At 38.1% G+C, this 21,871-nt stretch overlaps 3 protein-coding genes across 5 annotated transcripts in view; 1 reads left to right on the top strand and 2 right to left on the bottom strand.

Annotated features, from left to right (window-relative positions):
- The window catches only part of arhgap9 (Rho GTPase activating protein 9), a 59,021-nt gene extending 57,344 nt beyond the window's left edge, over positions 1–1,677 (bottom strand). For both annotated transcript variants that reach the window (XM_023325196.1, XM_014475939.2), the window contains exon 1: positions 1,428–1,677. The gene's annotated coding sequence lies outside the window, so the exon portion shown is untranslated. The remainder of the gene's footprint in view (positions 1–1,427) is intronic.
- A 349-nt stretch (positions 1,678–2,026) lies between these two features.
- On the top strand, positions 2,027–18,050 carry mars (methionyl-tRNA synthetase). 2 transcript variants are annotated; one of them, XM_023325167.1, is made up of 22 exons: positions 2,027–2,259; positions 3,486–3,576; positions 4,151–4,229; positions 4,313–4,444; positions 5,570–5,645; positions 5,749–5,924; positions 6,389–6,498; positions 6,667–6,783; positions 6,862–7,065; positions 8,813–9,014; positions 9,914–9,988; positions 10,199–10,369; positions 10,682–10,777; positions 11,486–11,603; positions 11,794–12,007; positions 13,907–14,038; positions 14,164–14,268; positions 15,222–15,417; positions 15,948–16,019; positions 16,295–16,321; positions 16,575–16,694; positions 17,053–18,050. In XM_023325167.1, the coding sequence occupies exons 1-22, from the start codon at positions 2,157–2,159 to the stop codon at positions 17,200–17,202; spliced, it is 2,766 nt and encodes a 921-aa protein (XP_023180935.1). In that variant the 5' UTR covers positions 2,027–2,156; the 3' UTR covers positions 17,203–18,050. The 2 variants fall into 2 exon arrangements, with proteins under 2 accessions (XP_023180935.1, XP_023180936.1); XM_023325168.1 differs by lacking the exon at positions 16,295–16,321.
- Positions 17,803–21,592, bottom strand: ddit3 (DNA damage inducible transcript 3). The gene is made up of 4 exons (XM_005796992.3): positions 21,450–21,592; positions 20,132–20,193; positions 19,543–19,751; positions 17,803–19,429 (listed from the first exon to the last, which is right to left on the bottom strand). The coding sequence occupies exons 3-4, from the start codon at positions 19,696–19,698 to the stop codon at positions 18,650–18,652; spliced, it is 936 nt and encodes a 311-aa protein (XP_005797049.1). The 5' UTR covers positions 19,699–19,751; positions 20,132–20,193; positions 21,450–21,592; the 3' UTR covers positions 17,803–18,649.
- Between the last annotated feature and the right edge of the window lie 279 nt (positions 21,593–21,871).

Raw genomic sequence — 21,871 nt, forward strand, 5'->3', positions numbered from 1 at the left:
AAATAAAAGCCATGCAAAGTGACATGTTCAGATGAAGAAACAAAACTGCAGCTGAAATGAGCAGCAAAACAGACAAACCCGTATGCGAAAGGTGACAGTTGCAAAGTTGTTAAAAAGGACAATAATTCACTTAACACAGGTTCAGCAGCACAGTGTTCGGCTTCTCTAACAAAGAGGTTAGAGGAGGTTTTGCTGACCTACATCATCTTAATTTTCCCACACAAGTGACTGTGTGCGAGAAGCTGTATGCTCATCCCACAGACCAAAAAAAACCAAAACAAAACAAAAAACACCAGAGTGATCTGACCAGTAAATGCAACTTAATGTCAGATACAACAGTCTCTCAATACCTGTGTGGCACTAGATCCACAGCAATGTGTGAGGGGCCGTCATGCAATTATGGGGCGTTTGTAACTCTGCTCTTAATACTCGGGGTACAGGGCGCTTTTAATCAGAAAAGTTGCAAATGGCATTAATCTTTCAAGCTCGTGTCGTCATAAGCTGGCAGAAAGAGAGAAAATCTCCAGCTTTGCAAGGACTTAAGAATGATTATGAAACAACAAAAATGCAATGCGTCAGGCGAGCAGTTTCCATCACTCACTGTGGTTAACCTGTCCATACACTGGTATGGGCGAGCTTTGCATGCAGATGCATGCAAATATATCTGCACAAAATAAGGCAGATGTGAAAGGACTCTTATCAGTGTGGGTTTAAAAAAATATGACAAAAACATGAGAGCATTGTTTCTGGAACATTACAGTGAGAGGCAATAGGGCATCAGTGTCTGCAGGACCAATGCATAGCTGTGGTAATAATGATACACCATGTTATATGTAACTGTAAGGAAGGGCTGAAATGGAAACTCTAAAAAGAAGCTCCTCCACAGGAAATGTTTGGAGGCTAAAAATGCATTTGAGGTTTTTCTTTTCAAAGTTCTAAGTATTTGTGAAGCAAAAGACTTTGAGTACATTAATATAATCATGTGGGTAAAGTGTGTTGTGGAAAAAGTACATTTATTTTTTGCAGTAACTATAAGCCTGCGTGCAAGACCTATATGACCTGTGAGACCTAGCTTTTTGGATAATCAATGTGTACCACAGCTCAGGACATTTGAGTATTAATGGAACTTTTTAAATCCAATCTTAAAACAAAACTCAAGTTTTAAATTTCCGACAACTTTAAAAAACACTAACAACTTTATTAAACATGCAGAGTAGTGACGCAGAAAATTCAGTAAATATTACCCTGTAAATATTGGATAAAGTTGTAATTAAACTTCTTTTCAGAGAAACAGTTTGTTAGTTTATATTAAGAATAAAACTGAAGAATATACATTTCAACTGAAGGATGAAAGCTAAATTGCTTTCCGCAAATTAAAAAAATAGCATTTACACAGTACTTGCTGTAAACGACACTCGACAACTCACCTTTGAAGCAGCAGTGACAGCAACGCGGTGACAGCTCTGCTGTGTTTTGGAGTGAACTGCCCAGAAATTTGCGTATGCTTCCTATTAAGTCTGCAGCGCTTTTCTCGTAGATATTAATAACTTCACATAATTGGGCTAATAGAGACGTGGAGGGAGTACGTCGCCGTGCACTTTTGCAAATTAACTGCAACTCATGGGAACTAGTGACATTTCCATCCCACGCTGACAGACAGACCCTTCTTCGCTCTTTAAGAGGATAGAAAATAGCTTACGCCGTGTAAGATTTGCTGGTTTATGATTGGCTGTTGTCGTCGAATATAGTTTTGGTCAAAGCCAATCACATTACAGAAAATTCAAAGCTTGAGGTGAGCGTGTTTATTATCACGGCATCGTCCGGCATTCCGTGTACATGCATGAAAAATCTTACCACCCGGCGGTGCTAACCTTAAAACACAGAACAAGTCAACCTAATAACGTGACAGCCATATTTACAAAAAGGATTATGGGAGATGTAGTCCTTTGACAGAACTAAATCAGCTTCTGTAAAAGGCACAAAGACGGCCTCAAAACTACATTTTCACCATTTTTGGCAAATCTAATAGCGCTTGCATCAGCGTGGACAGCATACGCCGGCAAAGTTAGTTCCAGAGTCACCTGTCTTCTTCTTTCAGAGAGAAATAAAAAGAAAAACAATAATCCAGTGTACAGTTTAGTACTGCCACCGGCCTGATGGAGTTGTTTGTTAGTGAAGGCAACCCGCATTGTCTGAAGGTGTTAGCTGCACTGGAAGTAACAGGAGTTCAGTGCGGCGTTCAGTTCGTCAACCACGAAGGTAAAGCATAGTTAGGATATTTCGTTTTTGTTTATGTGACTATATGTAAGTAATATACTCTATATTTTGTCAAAAATGTGCTTCAAGTGCGACTGAGTGCTGAAACGGACAGCTGTGACTGTGTAAGGAGAACCGAGCTAGCAGCGTAACTAGCCCCCATTAGGTGCTCAGTGTATGTCAGCGTCAGAATGAATGAATGGAGTGAACAGGTCGTGTATTTGTGAAGCAACTAGAAAACTCTCACATCCCTGATGTTTTTGTTTTGTTGTAGTATTCATATTCACGAAGAGTCAAGTTCCCTTTTTGTGTCATTCATAATAGCAGTTAAGTTGTAGCTGAACAGATTCTGAGTTTAAAACGGTAACAAGTTGATTTTGATTTGTTTATTGTAACCTGTGGAACGTTTCTCTACAGATTTGTCTCCATATACTTGCTTGTTGTGGTAGAAAAGAATATATAATTGATATAAAGAAGATGAATGTGTATTTATTAATTATTTTTATTCTAACAGTCTGTCTTTTAATCATGGCTTAAATCAAATAACTATATACAAAGTGAACATTTGTATATGTGATATTTAAAAGAAGGCTTTAATTGGATGTTGCAGAGCTAGAGATGTTGAGGTTCTTTTTGGGTGACAAAGATGGACAGGATCAGGAATGAGTGCATTGGAGGGTTTATGCTAGATTTTGTGAAGATAAAGTCAGAGAGCTCAGACTGAGATGGTTTGGACAAATTCACAGGGAAGACAATGATTGAATCGGTAGAAGAAGCCACATGGGACGTAGCTAAGAGGAAGACATGAAATTTGTTGGTGTGAGGGTTAATGATTCAGTTGAGAGGACAATAAAGAGACGGAGGATTCTCTGTAGCAACCCCTAAGGGAAAAGCTGATAAAGTAACTACATATTTGATGTAGCTAAATGTGTAAAATTAGAAGAAAAAGATTGCAAAGGAAAACTTTAAAATAAAGAAAAATATTGATGTATCAATAATTTAAATACACTTCTTGCACATCTATATTTAGCAGATATGATTTGAATTACTTGTCATACATATGATCTTACCAGTTTGTCTAATCAATGCTTAGATATTTTGGTAAAACTTTCTTTACAGTATTGCTTTGAACAGATGGATCCCCTGAGCCACCATTTCCCCTGTACTGTTTAAAAAATTGCCTGTGACATTTTTAAACACATTTTTGATTTTCTCTTTCTCATTTTCAGGGAAGGTGGTGCCTTTCCTCCCCCGTCCAGCTGTGCCTACTCTTTTTCTACCCAGTGGGCAGCACCTTTTCAGCTCTAACACTATTTGCAGGTGAACTAAATTATGCAAATATCTGAGGTCATTTATCTTTGGAGGACCTTTTTAATTGAATATTTTAAAGTACACAGTAGGAACTCCTTTGGGTTCTGGGTAAATTTTGCAGATTCAGTTGAAACCAGAAATGTTATACAATGTATTTTATTTTCTGGCTGTCTGATGTTTAATCAGACTGAACCTTTTCACCTTTCTCCTGACACAGCTGGTGTAACAGAGTTGGGTTTCTAGGTTGCTTAAGTTGCTGACCTTTTCAGCTCTATCCATAAGTCAGTAGGACTGGGTTGTAGTTTTATGGACATTAGAAAACATTGACTAAAAACCCCTTTCTAAATTTTAGAAAGTAGTTAAGATAAATTTAGCCTTTATCTTCTGAATCATTTTGTGAAGATTTTGCTTCAATACTGACTTCATAATGTTTGTTACTTATGATGCCACCAAGTTTTTTTAAGAGGTCCAATACCTACTGCAGCAATCCCCACCTCTTGTCTAGATGAATTTTATTTTTATGCAATGTGTGCTCTCGGTTGTAATTTTGTTGCTGAATGAGCTCCATGTGTTTGACACACAGGTACCTGTTTGAGTTAAATGGACCAGAATCTAGTGATCAGTGCAATCAGTGGCTTGAGTGGGAAGCCACAATTCTCCAGGTAAATTAATTCTGTTTTTCAGATTCATATTAATGAATCTCAGCATGAAGGTAAAGAAATAATGCTTTACTTTAATTTCACAGCCTGCACTGCTACGGGCTCTTCACTTGGCAGTGCTTCAGGGAAAAGGGTCAGAGGTTCCCAAAGTTCTCCAGGGTCCCCTAAATGTCTTGGACCAAAGCTTGGTCAAGGGCAGCATGGCATATTTAACTGGGGTACAGTATCAATGCCTACTCCCTCTATAAAAAAAACAAACAAAAAAACAGAAAATCTCAGGTTAAATAATGGAAAGCTTCACCTAAGAGGCTCAAAACAACTCTTCAGGAAATGATTCCTGCCTGTTGTCATCAGTCATTGTAACCTTATATTTTTTTACCTGCTCTTCCTTTCTACTTCTCTTGTTCCTTTTTTCCCATTGTAAATTAGTCTGTTAAATCTTTTTAATGCATCTCCAGACATATTTAAAAACATTTTTCATGCTCCTGTCATCTATGATGGGATGGAAGACTGTAGGATTCCTTTATTTAATCAGGTAAACCCCGTTGAGATCTAGATCTCATTTTCAAGAGGGACCTGAAACAAACTTCACTCCGAACCCCGGTCTCCCTCGTGATAGGCGGGGATACTCACCACTGTACTAACGAGGATATATACCTGAATATGCTCTTATAGAGGTTCAGTATGATATTGTTGAGATTACATTACATAATAATTCATTAACAATTAAATAGATGCTTTTTAATCAAAAATTGTTGTGTGTCTTCTAAATTATGCTGCATTCAAGTTGTTTTTGAAGCCCGAGGTGGAAATTATGTCACTTATGAGTAGGAAACATTCTTTGCAAGTTGGAAAATTGAGTTGGTTCTAACTCCCCTTAGCTTCCTCTAGGGGCAACACCACTGTTAAATATGTGAATGTTTACCTACTTTTTTCAGTTTACTTACCTAAAATAAACAAGCTAGATTAAATTTTTGGAACTGCTTTGATTTTGCCCATCAGAGCAAATCTTGTTCCGCACATTTTGCCTGAACAGCATGAAGAGCAGTTTGCTCTACAAAGCCTGAAAGGCATAGATTTATTTTGTGAACTTTTTTATTTTTTTACCAAACAATAGGACGTTATTCTTTTGAACGTATATGCATATAATTTATTTTTCAGATCAAACAATTCTTATATACTGTCATAAGAATTGTTTGATCAATAATACAAATTATTTGTAGAGAAACTTATAATTGTAAAAGATTTCTTGCCCTATATTTAGCTTCTCTGTATCAAAATAATCTGAAATAGTGTTTTCGTATTTGAAATAATGTTAATAGTATTGTTTTTCTTTGTTTCAGGAAGCTGTTTCAGTTGCTGATGTTGTTTTATGGGGTGCCCTGCATCCTGTTTTATCCGTCTCTTCTCTAGAATTGAGTAAGTTCAGTTTGTTTAATTTTAGTACGGTAGTTGCAAAATTTCCCCTTCCTTTCCCAAATCTTATTTCCTCTCTTTCCATTTCTCTGTCTCTCCCTTTCAGGTGATCATAAATCAGCAAAGGCTTGGTTTGACCGTGTTGCTGCGGTGCGTGGCTGTCAGTCTGCAGCTCAGAAAGTGCTGCAGGGAAAAGGCCTGGAGGCCATGAAGAGCTACATGCAGAAGCAGCCTGCACCTCAGAGCAGAGACACACAGCCATGCAACAGCAGCCCTGCTGAGGTATCTGCTACATCATCACTTTTACAAACTTGAGGTGTTTTTACTGAAAAGCATAGATTTGTAGGAACCTCAGAGCTAACAGTAACTGCACATGTGAGTATGCCTCAAGTTAAATTTAAATGTGAGGCTACAAGGATTTTTTTTATCCTTTCCCTTTCAAGCCATAAATGTACCATAAAAATAAAACGACTCTTGTGCATTTACTTGTGGTCTTAAGCTTGCGGCTTGTAGCATTTCTACCTATGTGGATAAAAATTGTATTAATAAAATAGCTGCGCAGATTGATTTCAGCCTCATCTCAAGTGAAACAGACTTATTCTCTTAAACTTCAACAATGAAATAATAATAGCTCTTTATGTTCTTCATACTTAAGAAGAGCACTAACATCTCAGTTTGAAGAAAATGGACTAACCTTAAAGCCTAATGGAAAGTGTAATTTTCTTTTTTTACTGTTTTGGGCTCAGAATGATGAAGGTGAGCGTACCGTTTCAGAAGAGGAGATGGAAGCAGCAGCTCTCACCTGGAGCAAGGATTTAAACGCCTGCTCCTATCCAGCTGAAAAGCAACATCCAGTGTAAGTGATGTAAGCTCAAATATGCTGTTCTGTTTTTTGCTTGTGGCATTGTTTCAAGCTACCTCATTCCTCATGGGAGAGGATGATATAATGTTATCTTGCAATGATCTCGAAGAGCTGGAAAAGCAGCTATCCAGAAACAACTTGTTTTTAAATGTCCCTACACAGTATGCCACAAGAGGGCAACCGGAATGTCCTCATCACCAGCGCCTTGCCATATGTCAACAATGTCCCCCACCTGGGTAACATCATTGGCTGTGTCCTTAGTGCGGATGTTTTTTCCAGGTAAGAATTTAAATACCTTTTTTTTTCAAGTTTTACATTCTCTGTTGCACCACTAAGTGTTACTTCATTTTTCCCCAGATACGGCCAGCTGCGAGGGTGGAATGTGTTGTTTGTCTGTGGCACAGATGAGTACGGCACGGCTACTGAGAACAAGGCCAGAGAGGAAGGCCTGACACCGCAGCAGATCTGTGACAAGTACCATGCTGTTCACTCCAGTATCTACAAATGGTTCCAGATTGACTTTGACTTCTTTGGGAGAACCACCACTGAGAAGCAGACAGAGTAAGTTTTCTTTAGGTGTGCTCTTTAAGGCCCTTGAACAGGGAAAAATGCTGTATTTCAGAAAAGTATGAAAGTTTATTCATGTGAAAAACATTTATTAACATGAAACTCATTAAAACCACATTTTAGTACTCTAATCCTAAAACTGGATGATTGTGATGTGTAGTGGAAGAATCAGCATACTTCCACTTATAATATTACATAACGTACAATAGGATTACTATAATATTGTACATGCTGGTGCAAAAATATATCCTTTCTACTCAAAACTTGCTATTTCCTTGTTCTTTTAGATTTCAGAACATAGAAAAGCTCTGTTTGTCTCTGTTACCTGCTTTTAATGATTTATTTTAAGCTGGAATCAAAAACCTGATGTAATTCAAGGAAGTTGTAAAAAGTCAGAAAATTAGGAGAAGTTGATGGAAAAAATACATGAAGTCTATTGTTTCACATGATTACACCAAAAGCAACATTAATGTGGGATGTTTTCCACACATTTCACATGTCAATAGACTTGATATTTGACAGTTGATAGTTGTGAGAAAATCCTCTACATATAGAAACTGACATTTTTTGAATTCCTTAAAAAAATATCTAGCAGTATAAAAATAGGCTGTTTTAGCAATATCCATATCAAATAACTGCTCCCCTTTTTCTTTTAAAAAAAAAAACCTTTTGTTTTGGGTGACAAATTGTAATTTTTACTCATTTTTGTTGCCAGTCTTGTATTTTTTACACAGTTTCATCAAAGTTCTCCAAAGAAGAATGTCTTGTTCAGGAATCACAGATTCACCTTTGTGGAAATTTCCCATAGGCACCAAAAATCCATGAGTTTTACATGAATGTCATGTGTAGTCCTTGGGTTTCACATGTGTTTTCACATATCTCTCATGTGATTTTTAATGTGAAATTTATTATATTCTTTGTATTCACATGGCCCCTACATTTGATTTTGCACATGGAAAATACATGTTTATTTCCATACGTTAGCTGCCATTTTAGCTTTTGAAATAATGAGTTGTTACTGAGATATTTTAGGAGAAAGTTATTAGGATATTTGTCAGTCTTCATTTAAGAAATTATGATTTTGTTTTATTGTTTTTGTACATACATGTTTCACAAAGATAATCTTTTATGGGAAATTGCATCCATATGAGGCACTTTTCTCTAAAGAATCTTAGACCTAAATCCAAGTGCTTGTACACCAAAAATGATAACGATCGAACTTCTTGTTTTGAGGCCTTTGCTTTGATATAGAGCAGCTTAAAAAGATATCAAACATCAAGCTCCAGCATGATGTTTTTTAAGAAATAAAAACAGCCCCTTAGATTAAAGACTTTTGACCTGATTCAAGAGAAGTGCTGGAGGCTTAACTCTTAGATTTTAGGTTTACCAGCCCAAAACCAAACCATTGCTTTTTTCTTTGTCACTTTAATTTTTAAGTTATTCCCTCCTGCCAATAATTTGACCTCTCCTTTCTTGATGTCCTACTATATAAATGGCTGTATTTATTTTTTTTATAGACTTTGTACATTTACATTTTAATATGCATTTTAATATATTAAAATAAGCTTTGCTAAAATACTGTAAGTTTCAATATGCTAAATATTGAAACTTGTGTGACAAAGGCTCATCCTGACATTAGCCAGTTGTCGCATACTTAATCCACGCTTTACGTTTTCAAGGATCTCTACATTACTGACATTTTTCAAGAAATCATCCAACTGGCCCTTTTCCTCTGTCTCAGGATCGCTCAGGATATATTCTGGCGACTCCACAAGAATGGATTTCTTGTTGAAGACACGGTGGAACAGCTTCGCTGTGAAAACTGTCAGCGCTTCCTGGCTGACCGCTTTGTAGAGGGAATGTGTCCCCACTGCAGCTATCCAGAGGCTCGCGGTGATCAGTGTGACAAGTGTGGGCGCCTCATCAACGCCGTGGAGCTCAGGGTGAGTGGCTGTGGAAGGTTCAGTCCAGTATAACTTTTCCTTGATCTACTTTTAAGAAAACACATTTTTAATAAAACATAAAAAGAAACAACATTTCTTTACATTCACACCCATAACAATAATATATATTTTATGCCAGCTACCTTGTGGCTCTTCTCTTAATCATTAAAACCTAGATAGATTCATAAATTCTGTCTGCATTAAAAATGAAAATAACCAGTAAAAAAAACACACCCATTTTAAATGATAGAAAGGTTTCTGACTATCTTTATAAACATTCAGTGTTGTTACAGAAAAGAGGATTGCAATAGTGATGTTAGAAATTAAGCATATGCATCGTCATAGGCACCGACAGTCAGCATTATGAAAAGTACATGAAATTCCAGTTAAGTACATATTGTGAAATATGTTTATTGAAATTCTATTTGTTTGATTTTGTTTATTTTTGAATAAATTATGTTCATTTTATTTGTGCTCTGTTGGTAATACTAAAAACCTGTAGTTACAAGAAATTAGAACTAACAACAGAATCTTCTTTGTGCTGAAACTCAAATTTCTCCTTTTTCAATTATTAGAATATACTGAAATAACATAAAAAATATTTTAGTTTTACTGTAAAAGTTGTCATCTGCAATATTCACATACAGCCAATGTCAACTTTTTATTTTAATATATTTATAATAAGACAATATTTTTTGTCTTCTGTGGAAAATCAGTATATTTATTTTTTTCATTATGAGATGGAATTATGTTATATGTTGTGCTATTTGTTATTGGAGGCTTGTTTGTGCTCTGGATCTTCTCCAGTAGGATACATAATAAATTTGGAAAACTCAATAAGAAATCTTAAATGCATAAATTATAATATTTATTGATTTTTTTTTTTTTGCTGCTTCCAGGAACCTCAGTGCAAAGTCTGCAGGCAGACTCCAGAAATCCGCTCCTCCAAACATCTCTTCTTGGACCTGCCAAAGGTAAAGTTTTACCATTGCTTTGCAATGCTCCTTCTTGTTTGTTTTTGTAGCTGTACTGCACATTTAGGTGTGATGAATCAAGACAACTAATCCAGTTTTATGTGTTTAAAAACATTTCATAAGTTGAGTATTTCAGGGGAAATATTCTAAACCTTTACCTTAAAGTTAACATGGTTGTTTATGAATTCACTTTTCTTTTTTTTAATGCAGCTAGAAACTCAGTTGGAGAATTGGCTAGAGAGATCAACCAGCTCTGGAGACTGGACAGCAAACGCCAAACAGATCACTCGCTCTTGGCTCAGAGATGGACTCAAGCCTCGCTGCATCACCAGGGACCTGCAGTGGGGAACACCAGTACCTCACCCAGACTTTAAAGAGAAGGTTTGCTCTGATTACTTGCAGAGAAATACAGAAAGAGAAACTCTACTTTTCTTGGCTTTTGCACACTGAGCATTTTTTTTATTGTATTCATGTTTGGTTTACACTTTCTTAAATCCTTTGCTTGATTTGCATACTTGAGATGTGTTTTGAGCATATATTTTTCAAATTTAGAAAACCAAAACCTTCAATTTATGTTTGGGTAATTTACCTTAAACTTCAGATTTTGAATCTTACCTTGTATAATGACTAAAGGATTTAACATTTTATCCACAGTTAATTTCTTTACTGAAACATGACTTTGTTCCTCTGTAGGTGTTCTACGTTTGGTTCGATGCTCCTATTGGTTATCTGTCTATTACTGCCAACTACACCAACGAATGGGAAAAGTGGTGGAAAAATCCTCATCAGGTATCAGACACTGTTGAGCCATACAAAGGACTAACACATAAGCTTGACACAGATTTTTGTCCTCATTTTCACTCAGAGTGGGTCTAATTGTAATTCTCATTTCCCCATGTGGACTTTTTTTTTTGTACCCTTCAGTTGAACAGTGTGTTATTTATCACCCCATTTAAAACTTAAAGTGAAGCAGATATTGAAATCCCAACCATATTAGTGCACACATGACTGTAAAAGCAGTGAGCTGCGGCAGACAACCTTCTCCTGAAATAAGTGTTAACATTAACAATCTATACCAGCTTTTCTTTCTGTCTTTCTTGCGAAGCTGTGCTCTGCTTCATGTTAAAACAGAACCATTTGACATTTTGTGATCAGACCTCAGTTTGATATTGTAAGCTCAGGACTCGCATAGCTTCCCCATATATACCAACAAGTATCTAACTTGAAGAAAGTGACAAGTCTCAAACATGTTAATGTACAAGTAGATTGAACTGACCCAAACTGTAACATGCTCTGTCTCTGTTAAGCCTCATTCATTCATCTCATCCCTCTTCATGTAAAGCCCTGGGATTGAGGCTTTCTTATGAGAGTGTGATGCCCTGTAAGTGCAAGGGGGAGGTGGCTGGGTTGAGCAGATAAGTCCTCTTTGAACTGGATGATCTCACGATGATCTAATATGATGTCATCCTTAAGACGCAGTGTTATCTCTGCCACCAGGTGGAGCTGTACAACTTCATGGCGAAGGACAATGTGCCGTTCCACAGTGTGGTGTTTCCCTGCTCCCTACTGGGAGCCCAGGACAACTACACTCTGGTCAGCCATCTAATTGCTACTGGTAAGCTCCTACTACCACTGATCAGCTTGATCACTTTATTATTTATTTATGTAATGAGATTTATGCGAGTATGTAACTGACTTCGTTGTAGATTCTTGAATAGTTGTTAAACTTAGAATTGTTGTTACAGAATTGATTGCTAAGCTATTGCTGATCATTATCCCTGATGTGTGGGTTCTTGACTCCTCAGAATATCTGAACTACGAGGACACAAAGTTCTCAAAGAGCCGTGGTGTCGGTGTGTTCGGTGACATGGCGAAGGACACTGGCATCCCTTCGGACGTATGGCGGTTCTACCTCCTGTATGTGCGTCCAGAAGGACAAGATTCAGCTTTTTCTTGGGCTGACATGGCCCTAAAGAACAACTCTGAGCTGCTCAACAATTTGGGGAACTTCATCAACAGGTAACGGCGACAGAGCTTAGCTACGATCTCTGTTCTCTTATGAACTTTAGCATTCACCCGAAAGGGAATAACCTCTTTAGAGCTTCAAAATTCAAGTATTTTCAGAAATCCTACTGTGTACATGCATCGCTTTTAGGTCACTCATAGTTATGAGTTATTTTATGTGATATTTTATGTGAAAAGAAAGTAGTGCTTAACCAAAGTGGAAAGAAATAGACATGTTTTCAAATAAAAAAAAAAGTGTGACTAGAATATGTATTCAGCCCCCCATATGTATAATACCCCATTTACCCCATCCAGTTCAAACAGTTGCTTTCAAAAGTTACCTAATTAATAAGTGGAGTCCACCTGTGTGTCATTTTATTTCATTACACCCTGAACACACCATCCCTCCTAAAAAACACCGGGTGGTGGCAGCATCATGCTGTGGGGATGAAGGACAAAACTGAAAAGCTCAAAAACACCCAAAGATTTCAGCCAGAGTTGCATAGAAACATGCCTTTCTCCTGTCATCGGCCAAGGGTACATCTTGGACCGGTCGCCAAGGCAACGCACACGACAGACAACCATGCCTACAGGCAATTTTAGAGAGACCAATTAACCTAACGGTCTTGTTTTTGTACTGTTGGAGAAATAACCCACACACAGGGAGAACATTCAAACTCCATACAGAAAAACTCCAGGCTGACGTTTAAAATCCATGAGCTATTTTTGCTGCATCCAGAAGTGCTACCAACTACACCACCTACAATTCAAATAATTTAAATTTAAGGTTTTGGTTGTAGTGTGTCAAAATGGGGAGAATTTTGATGTACATGAGTGTTTTTGTAAAGCAGTTGTTTTATTCTGCTTTACTTCAATAGTTTTCAATCATTGCCAAGAGAAAAACTGGGGCAATGCATCTCAAGTTGCTCACTCTTCCTACAAGGGTTTCACTTAAAGTAAATATGCAGCAACACTGTCATCAAGTCCAATTAACAACTTGTGTTGTACTCTTTGGGAAAAAAGTCAGTTACATCACTAACTATTACAAGACGCTCACCCTAGTTTTCTAAATTTATTTGGGATGGCGTAATTTAGCCCTAATTACCTCGTCTAAAATGTTTTTTAAAAGATCAGTGTTAAATCCCACTTCAAAGATATTTCTCAGCAGCTTCTTTCCAGAGTACCTTGATCTTCAAAATTGGTCTCGGGCAGCAACATTGATGTCTAATTGGCTGCAAAATATCTTGCAGATTGCATCCTGCCTCAGGTGGAAAGAGTTCTGCTAATTCAGAAAAGAAATTCTGACCTTCCCCAGATCCAGTCCCTGAGTCACATCATTAGTGAAAATGCATCCATCTTATACAGTTAACTTTCAGTCAAGGCTGCACTCTGATTGGTGTTTATTAAAAGCATTTAGGGTACAGTCTGGGAAATAATTAGACAAGCAAATATACAATTTATTCAACAGTTTATACATTTAAAAAATAATAGCTGAAGGATCGACAATTTAACTAAACAAACGATAAAATTAATTTTACCACAGTTAAGTGAATCTGTAAGCGGCTTTTTTCTTTGGTCTAAAATGCCAGATTAGAGATGTAAAATACTGAACACGGTGTTGCATCAGACAAAAAATAAAAAATCTACACATGAAACTTAAGAAGAATTACTTGCTTCAGATGCGATTGCATTCAGGCAGTATGCTGCATAACTGTACGGCAAGGCGGTGTGGTAGATAAGACAGCAAAATGTATAATTTATACAAGATTAGCAAGTCAAGTAGCATGTCCTTCGCTGGTTTCATCCTCGACTCATTTTTTCCCCCCCTCGATGATTTTCTGTTCGTTTCCAACTCAGTTTCTTTTTCTGCCCAGGTCTTAATCTGTTCTGTCTGAATCTTGCTCTCTCTTCCAGAGGAGGGATGTTTGTGACCAAGTTTTTTGGAGGATGCGTGCCTGCGATGGAGCTACAGCAGGAAGACAAGAAGCTCCTGGCTGTGGTGGGCTGGGAGCTGCAGCAGTACATCCAGCTTATGGACAAAGTCAAGTAAGATGTTCAGTTTTACAGAATTCAGTAGTTTAATTGATCGGTTGGGGAGTACAGTTAGATGATGTACATGTTTGAGCGGAGTGCTAATAAGGGTATTTACTCTGTTCGAAATATTTCACCAGGATCCGCGATGCCTTGAAGCACATCTTGAACATTTCTCGTCATGGTAACCAATACATTCAAGTCAATGAGCCCTGGAAGAAAATAAAGGGAGGAGAGTCAGAAAGGTGAGAAGTTTTACACAAGAACATGTAGTGGCTGTGAAAAATCTACACACCCCTGGTAAAACGAGCATTTCGAGGCTTTACGAAGCAAGATAAATGCATAGAATTGCCTAACTTTTTCTACCTTGCATTAGTTGGAATTGATTTAGGGATTTGCCTGGACAGCTGAAAAAAAAAATCTTAGTTTATGTTTTCTAGAAGACTCTTGAATGTTTTGACTGTTATTAGTTCATGGTTTCATTATCCTTGACAAAACACCCAGGTCAAGGAAACGTGACTGTTGCTGCCTGAAGCACTCAGTCATAACGCCCTCTTACTGTTGTTTCTTTGGCAAATCTAAAGTTCAGCATTGTGGCCCAAAACTTCTGGTTTAGACCAAATTCTGGGACATTTTTGCTCAACCTACTTGCTCTAGTTGACAGAAAAACCTTCTATAGTTTGGATACATATTATTATATTGTACAACATAACTATTATATGTTGCAGTTTCTTTATTGTTGCTGTCGGCCTCTTGGCAGCCCCCGTGGACCCTTTCCCATCTCGTTTTAATTTTGGAAATGCATTCGTTTTTGTCGCTGTGATGACCGCCAGTTAGTGTTATTAGGATGAGACTGTTTTTAATTCTTCAGTTGGCAAGCTCAAGTATTACTCTATAAATATCAGAATAACAAGGTGTGTAAATGTGAAGGCTTACATACATTAAGCTTTATCAAATAACCAATATTAAGTATTTTAATTTGCTTTATTTCTCTAATAGTATTTTTTATTTTAAGAACAATTGTTGCATTTCAGTTTTAAATACAAGCAAGTAATTTTTTTCACTTTTAATATATATATTTTTTACAATTTGCATGAAATTGTGTTATTTTTATCCAGAGTCAGAATCTCTCACCGCGTCTATGCCTGTGTTCACATTTCCGACATGTCTGATTAGGTGATGTGTTTGTTCTTTTCAGGCAGCGCGCCGGCACCGTGACGGGCGTTTCTGTGAATATCGCCTGCTTGCTGTCGGTGATGCTCCTGCCTTACATGCCAGCGGTCAGCCAGACCATCAGGGATCAGCTCAACGCTCCTCAGACTTGCATCAATACCATGTTGCAAGGCCCCGGCACCTTCGTGTGCGCCCTGAGAGCGGGCCACCGCATCGGCACCGTGAGTGTGACCTTGACGAAAGAGAAAACACGAGTGGCACCTGCGCAGACGCACGAATCCGCAGCACTGTTGAAGCAGGGTGATACAATGAGAACGCAACAGTCTGTCACGATTTCAGAACTGTTGAAAGCAATGCGGTTTCGTGAAGACACACAATCACACACACACACCTTCCAGCAAACAAGTTTCTCTCAGGCCATTTGACCATCTGGGTCTAATTGTGGTGTCTTGTCTGTTCAGACTGTCATAATTGGTGACTTTGGCCTTTATGTAAAGGATAGGAAACGTCACTGAAGACCATGCAAAGCTTATGTAGACACTCCTTTACTCTAGTGCAGTGTTTCATGAAGTGTGACCAAAACTTTGAAAAATCTCTCAGAAAATTATTTACCATCTTGCATAATCCACTTTATTCAAAGATGAGCTATATGAGCCTTGGGCTGAATCGACTTTTTAAAAATTCCTGCATATCTACTCGTTTTAATTTTTGTCTCTCACTGCCTCGGTTCCCCAACCCGTTTCATTCCCAGGTCAGTCCGTTATTCCAGAAACTGGAGGCGGATCAGATCGAGGCTTTGAAGAAGAGGTTTGGTGGACAGCAGGTAATTTGATGTTTATGATGCGTAATGGTCTGAGAGTGAGCTCAAATCTGGTCATGTATTGATGTAGATTCATCATCATTTATGAAAAGTGAAATAAGAATATATTATGTGTAGCCGTTCACAGACTGTCATCATCTGTTTGAATTTACTCTTAATTGGAGTGACTGGTTTTTTTTTAAGCGTAAGATAGAGAGAAAATGTATTTTAAATGCATAAATTATCAATGGTGCATTCATCATATAGATAAAAATAATCCCTCTAATCCTTGCCTCTAGCCTGAAGACGAACCATCTAATAAGAAGGTATTGAGTGGCGTTTGTTTTTGAGTGGGTCCACAATCTGCTGCTTGTCAGTGTAGATTTATGAATTCCATCACTAACTCTAGCAGCTAATGTCTTGAAATGGATCCTTTTTACTCATCTTGGTTTGATTTGTCGTTTTCTAGTTTTATAACCTACAGAATCTCACCAACGCTTTTGAGTTTTTAGTCAAAGAAATCAGTAGAAACGATCACTGCAACACCTGCTACACGTGTTTATTTGTTTACACCTTCAGATTACTGCTAGCACTCAGCCCGCTGCAGTTCCTGCTCCTCCCGTTGTTGCCGAGATGAAGGTGGTCGACGGATCGGATCCCGAGAAAGCCAAGCAGCTGGCGGAAGCTGTAGCCGAACAGGTTAGATCGCTAGCATGCAGCGAAATATTACCAATCCATCAAATTCAAATAGTATCAACAATCTGTCGTTGGAATAAGATTGAAAGTGCTTTCAGTTTTTTACAGGTATTCTTTATTTTGTTTTTCTATCTTGATTATAAAACTTTTGATTTCTAAAAAAAAAAAAAAGCTTAAACTCAACACAGCGACATTTGATTGTATTTCCAGCTAAAATCATCTTTTGTAGATTTTAAGTTTTTTTCCTAGTTATAAAAATGTTATTTTATTTCCTTTTTTTTTCATTTAAAAATGAATTCTCATGTTGGGTCGTTATTTTAGAATAAAATCTAAAGTAATCTTTTTTTTTTTTTTATTACAGGGCGACAAGGTTCGAGCGCTTAAATCCCAAAAAGCAGAAAAGGCTATAATCACAGCAGAGGTTTCCAAACTTTTAGACCTTAAGAAACAACTGGCTCTTGCTGAAGGGAAGAGCCCTGAGCCTGCACCTCAGAAGGGTAAGAAAAAGTGAGAAAGGAAAATGAAGAAAGGAAAGCCAAATTAAGGTTAGAGGAAGGGGAAGGCAAGAGTGGAGAATGGGAACAAGATGTACATGGAGAGATGAGGGTATTAGCTTAAGGCAAAGCCGTGACAGGATCTAAGACAATGTGGTGTTGACACCGAGGACTAATGAAATGCTGGATTGGCCGACGGGGAAATGAAAACACACAAAGAGACAGTCAAATGAATACAGATACAGAAAGGAAGGATTTCTCCAAATCCCTACACCAAAAGAAACTGATTTTATACCCTCCCTGTGTTAAAGTCAGCATATGATATTAGCATTTGGAAGGTGCGTTTGTACGTCTTAAGATGGTTTTTATATCCTTTGGATTTTTTTCTTTGCTACAAATATCTATTGGGATCTATAAAATAAACAGATTAAGAAAAAAAGATGTACTTTCTTTTTGCCTTGGTTTGTGCTTTTTCTATTTAAAAAAAATGTTGCGCAAAAGAAAACAATTCAAGATCTAAAGTATGTTTAAATTTTTATTGCAAATTTTTAAATACAGTAAAGAAAAAACAATTTTGATGCCATGAGTGATAAAATCCATGCATATTTATGAATTACTTTTTTTTTTTTTTACTACAATGAGAAATAAACGGTATGTTGGAATATACAGTATAAGCCATACGGTACAATTATATTTACGCGTATATTACAGTTATATAAAAATAGTCATCAGGGTAGAAGATCTAACAATTCTGCCACAGATTCCCATAGTAGAAAAGGTCAGCATGAAAAGTATAAGCAGGTTACGTATTTTATCTAAATACTTGAACAAACAAGCCATGGATTATACAAAGTTTAAAAAAAAAGAAAAAAGTATGAATTTCCTTTTTTTTAAAAAAAATCTCTCATACTCACACTGCACTGGGCACTTTCAAAACTTTCCTGAGCTCCAAAACTCTCCAAAAATTGGGGCAAATAATCTCTGTGAGCCAGATCGTAGCCCTTAAAGTTGGGAGTTACAATTTATTGCAATATGGTGGGAATAAGATGACACTGATGTTCTCTCTAGCTAAAACGCCTCTGAGTTATACATACAAATCAGCACCTGTTCCATCCTATATCCTTCCATTTCATGGAACTTATTTTGCATTCCTTAAAATGACATTCATTAAATCTGCTGCATGATTTGCACTTCAAGCTTTCTGTTCTCATTCAGACATGCTGTTTCTTTTGATTTGCCGCAATGCTGCTGCAGCCCATTCTCTCTGTACCCTCTAGTCTTGACTTTCATTACTTTCTTCACTTCTCTCTGTTTTCCAAAAATCATCACTTATAAAAAAAATTCTTTGGTTTCCATTCTTCTTCTGAAAACATTTTCTAACCATCTCCTTACACCTTTCCCCACCATTGCTTTTTCTAATTGTATAGGACCCGTTTTTGTTATTTATTTCTGTCTCTTTTTCCTTCATTTCCTGGTGTTGACCAGCCTCTCAATCAGAGCTCTTCGTGTCCTCTGGACTTCCTCTCCCAGCCTTTCAATCTCTGCTTTCAAACGCTCATTCTGCTCTGTCAGCTCTTGTACCTTCCGTTCATTCTCTTGCTCTCTTTCTTTGCGACTCTTTTTGGTAGACGAGTAAGATGAGCGTTGCATGGAAGAGGAGAAAGAGGACAAGGCACTGTTAACCCTCTCGCTAGAAGTCCTCTTGCGTTTTCCCAAACGGGAGGACGAATAACCTGAGGGTGAGGAGACAGGTGAAGAGGGAGGAGAGCAATTTTGAGATGGAGACTGGGAAGCTGATGAAGAGCAGGATGGAGAATCTGGCACACAGGGCAGTTCCTCTTCGCTGGCTGAAGGAGATGCAGGATGGGTGTTGTTTGCAGGGTGGTGTTGGTGATAATAATAGCCACTGCTGATCACTGCTCCACTCGGATCCACCATTCCCACTCCTCCTTCACTCAGCAATTCGAAGAACTCCGGAGGCAGCAAGTCGCTGCCGCCTCCTGTTGAGCTATCTGCATTTCTCCTGCTCTCAACCTCCACCTGCCGTTCCTCTACAACAGCTGGACTCATGCAGGAGGATGAAGAAGAAGAGGAGGAGGAGGAGGATGATGAGGTGTGATGCAGAGGCTGGGTGGTGTGGATCTCCTCTGTCGTCCTCTGGACACCTTCAGCCCACGTCTGGTTTCCGTCAGTCAGCCACGTCAGAGAACAACTCTCAAGAACATCCAGAAACTCTGGCTCCTTCTACAACCACAAAACACAAATGTCAAACACATCAATTAAAACCATAAATAAGGAGAAGGAGATGTGCAACTATTACTCATCACCAGTAATAGTTTTGTCTCCAAACTACTGACCTCGGTGCATGTGGGGGCACGTGCAAGTTTTGCCCCTCCCGTGTCAGAGCCCAGAATATCCTGCAGGTCCTCATACCACGCCTCCAACTCTGCACCATACAACGGCCCTACTCCAGGGGGGTACGGCGGGAGCAGGTGTAGCCACTCGGCAGTCATCTCGCCAATCAGTCTCAACACACAGACACTCGGCCACACGGTTTACACTGGACCTGGAGGGGGAGAGAGAGGCGACCAGACCCAGGAGGGTTAGAAAACAAAGACGGGGCACAGAGCAGCTGCACAATAGATAACTGACATGTCAGAAAGAAGTCTGCAACTTTCATCAATCAGAATTGTTCTGAAGCAGGTTTAATAACAAATGCTGCTCAGCAGTAAATCTATTTTTGTCCAATGACAAACCAAGCTAGACAAATATACTGTATATTGTGTAATACACTTAAATCTGTGAAATGACAACAATGATTCTAAAGAAAAGACTGTAACAACACACAATTCTGATTCCTTAAATGAACGAAACTGTTCACATTTAAATATAAACAATCCCAAGAACATCTTTACTGTCAAACATGAGTAGGTAAATTTAGTTTACCTTCAGAAAGTCTCTGTTAATCAAGTCTGACAATTTGTTGGAGACAGCTTATCCCAATAATTCTGAAACAAAATACAAGCAAAAGGTTAGATTAAAAATATTTATCCACGTGAAAATTACCATTTGAGCTACAACCTCAGGCTGGAAACAAAAGGTGCCTGAAATTGTTGGAGAAATAATTTAATACTTAATATGTAAGAAAATACACATTACCACTGTACAGTATAAATATTTTTTTAATTAGGCTGGGCAATGTAAAAGGAAAAAACTTGTAATAATTATTTTCACAATTCTTGTAAACAAAGACCAAAAAAAGATCTCCACTGCGCCCCCTGCTTTTCCCTGCTCTCAAAACATTCAGGTAGATAAACAAGTGGTTTCAGAGGACAAGGAAGCGCTGGAATCTGAGCAGGTTTGACCGTCAGCTCTGCCTTCATTTCTATCTCACATCTGTTTTGTTTTCTCCTCGCTATGAATGTTTTAAACCTGCTAAACAAAGCGATGGTATTGAATCAGCTCTCCTAAGTCGGTTATGTCGATGACATTTGATATGTGGGTAAAGAGCTGAAGTTATTTTACGTTAAACATTGGTAGTGATTAGGCTTGATATTATATAATGAAACCCGTTCATATTATTTCTACAACACATTCAGAGTAACTCCAAACAGATTTTATTAATTGAATGTCATCTAAACATATAAATCACAAATTACACTGATTTTCCTCTTTTAGTTGCGATACATGTCAACTGTAATCCAAGACAATTACGTCATGGAAATAAAAGTCCAGCAGGAGAAATGGGCGAAACAAAAGGAAAAGAAAGGATTGGGTTGGGAAAAAGGCAATTTCATCCAAAAATCTGTTGTCACACTTGGAAGCTCGTTTTATAAATGAGGCGCCAGACTAAACAACCCGCAAATTAAAACAAAATCGTTACTTTTACCTTCTTAATTAAAATTATTGCTCGACCTAAATGTGAAAGATGAAAAAATGCTACGTTTAAAGATCCGTAATAAAGCCGTTATAAATGTCCTTCACGTAGCCATTCCAAAATTGATTTTCTTTTTTTTTTCCGCTTTGAACAAGTTATCTTAAAAGTTGGAGCTTGACAACTTGACAAACAAAGACAAAGCATGAACCAGCTACATACTAATAATGACAGATGAAGACAACTGTTATTCTAAAAATGGCACCGGGATATCAGCCAAAAAACATGCACATTCTCTTTTTTTTTCTTTCCACCACACCAAGACGACTTGACTACAAGTTCACAAAACACCGAGAAAAACAACAACCATGAACAACAGCCGCCTCTTACCCTTTTTCTTCTATTCGCTCGCCTTCTCGACTGTCTTGAACTCGACTGTAGAGATTTTAGTAAAAATTGGTGATAGCTCATGTTAACCATTGTTCAGTCTTGACGGCTGAATGTGTTTTACGGAAACTCCCGGTGGTGTTTTTATATAGAGGGAGAAGCCAACCGAACTATGCATGGGGAAGTTAGTTTCATAACAACCTAGCAGGGTGAGGAGGACTGGCATCAGAGCGGACCAATCAGAGGGGCGGAGGTGAGAGCTTTGCCTTGGTGATATCCAATAGACTGAGCGAATTTGGCTGTTTGGGCGGGGCTTATAGTTGAGAGTGCTGGCTGTTAACTCCAGCCCGTATAGTTTGTGCGAGCAGCAGCTGTGATGCAGTCATAAGACGGCCAGGACGAATTTGGGGCGTATGGGAGTCACA

The sequence above is a fragment of the Xiphophorus maculatus genome, chromosome 20, assembly GCF_002775205.1.
Source record: "Xiphophorus maculatus strain JP 163 A chromosome 20, X_maculatus-5.0-male, whole genome shotgun sequence".
Lineage (NCBI taxonomy): Eukaryota > Metazoa > Chordata > Actinopteri > Cyprinodontiformes > Poeciliidae > Xiphophorus > Xiphophorus maculatus.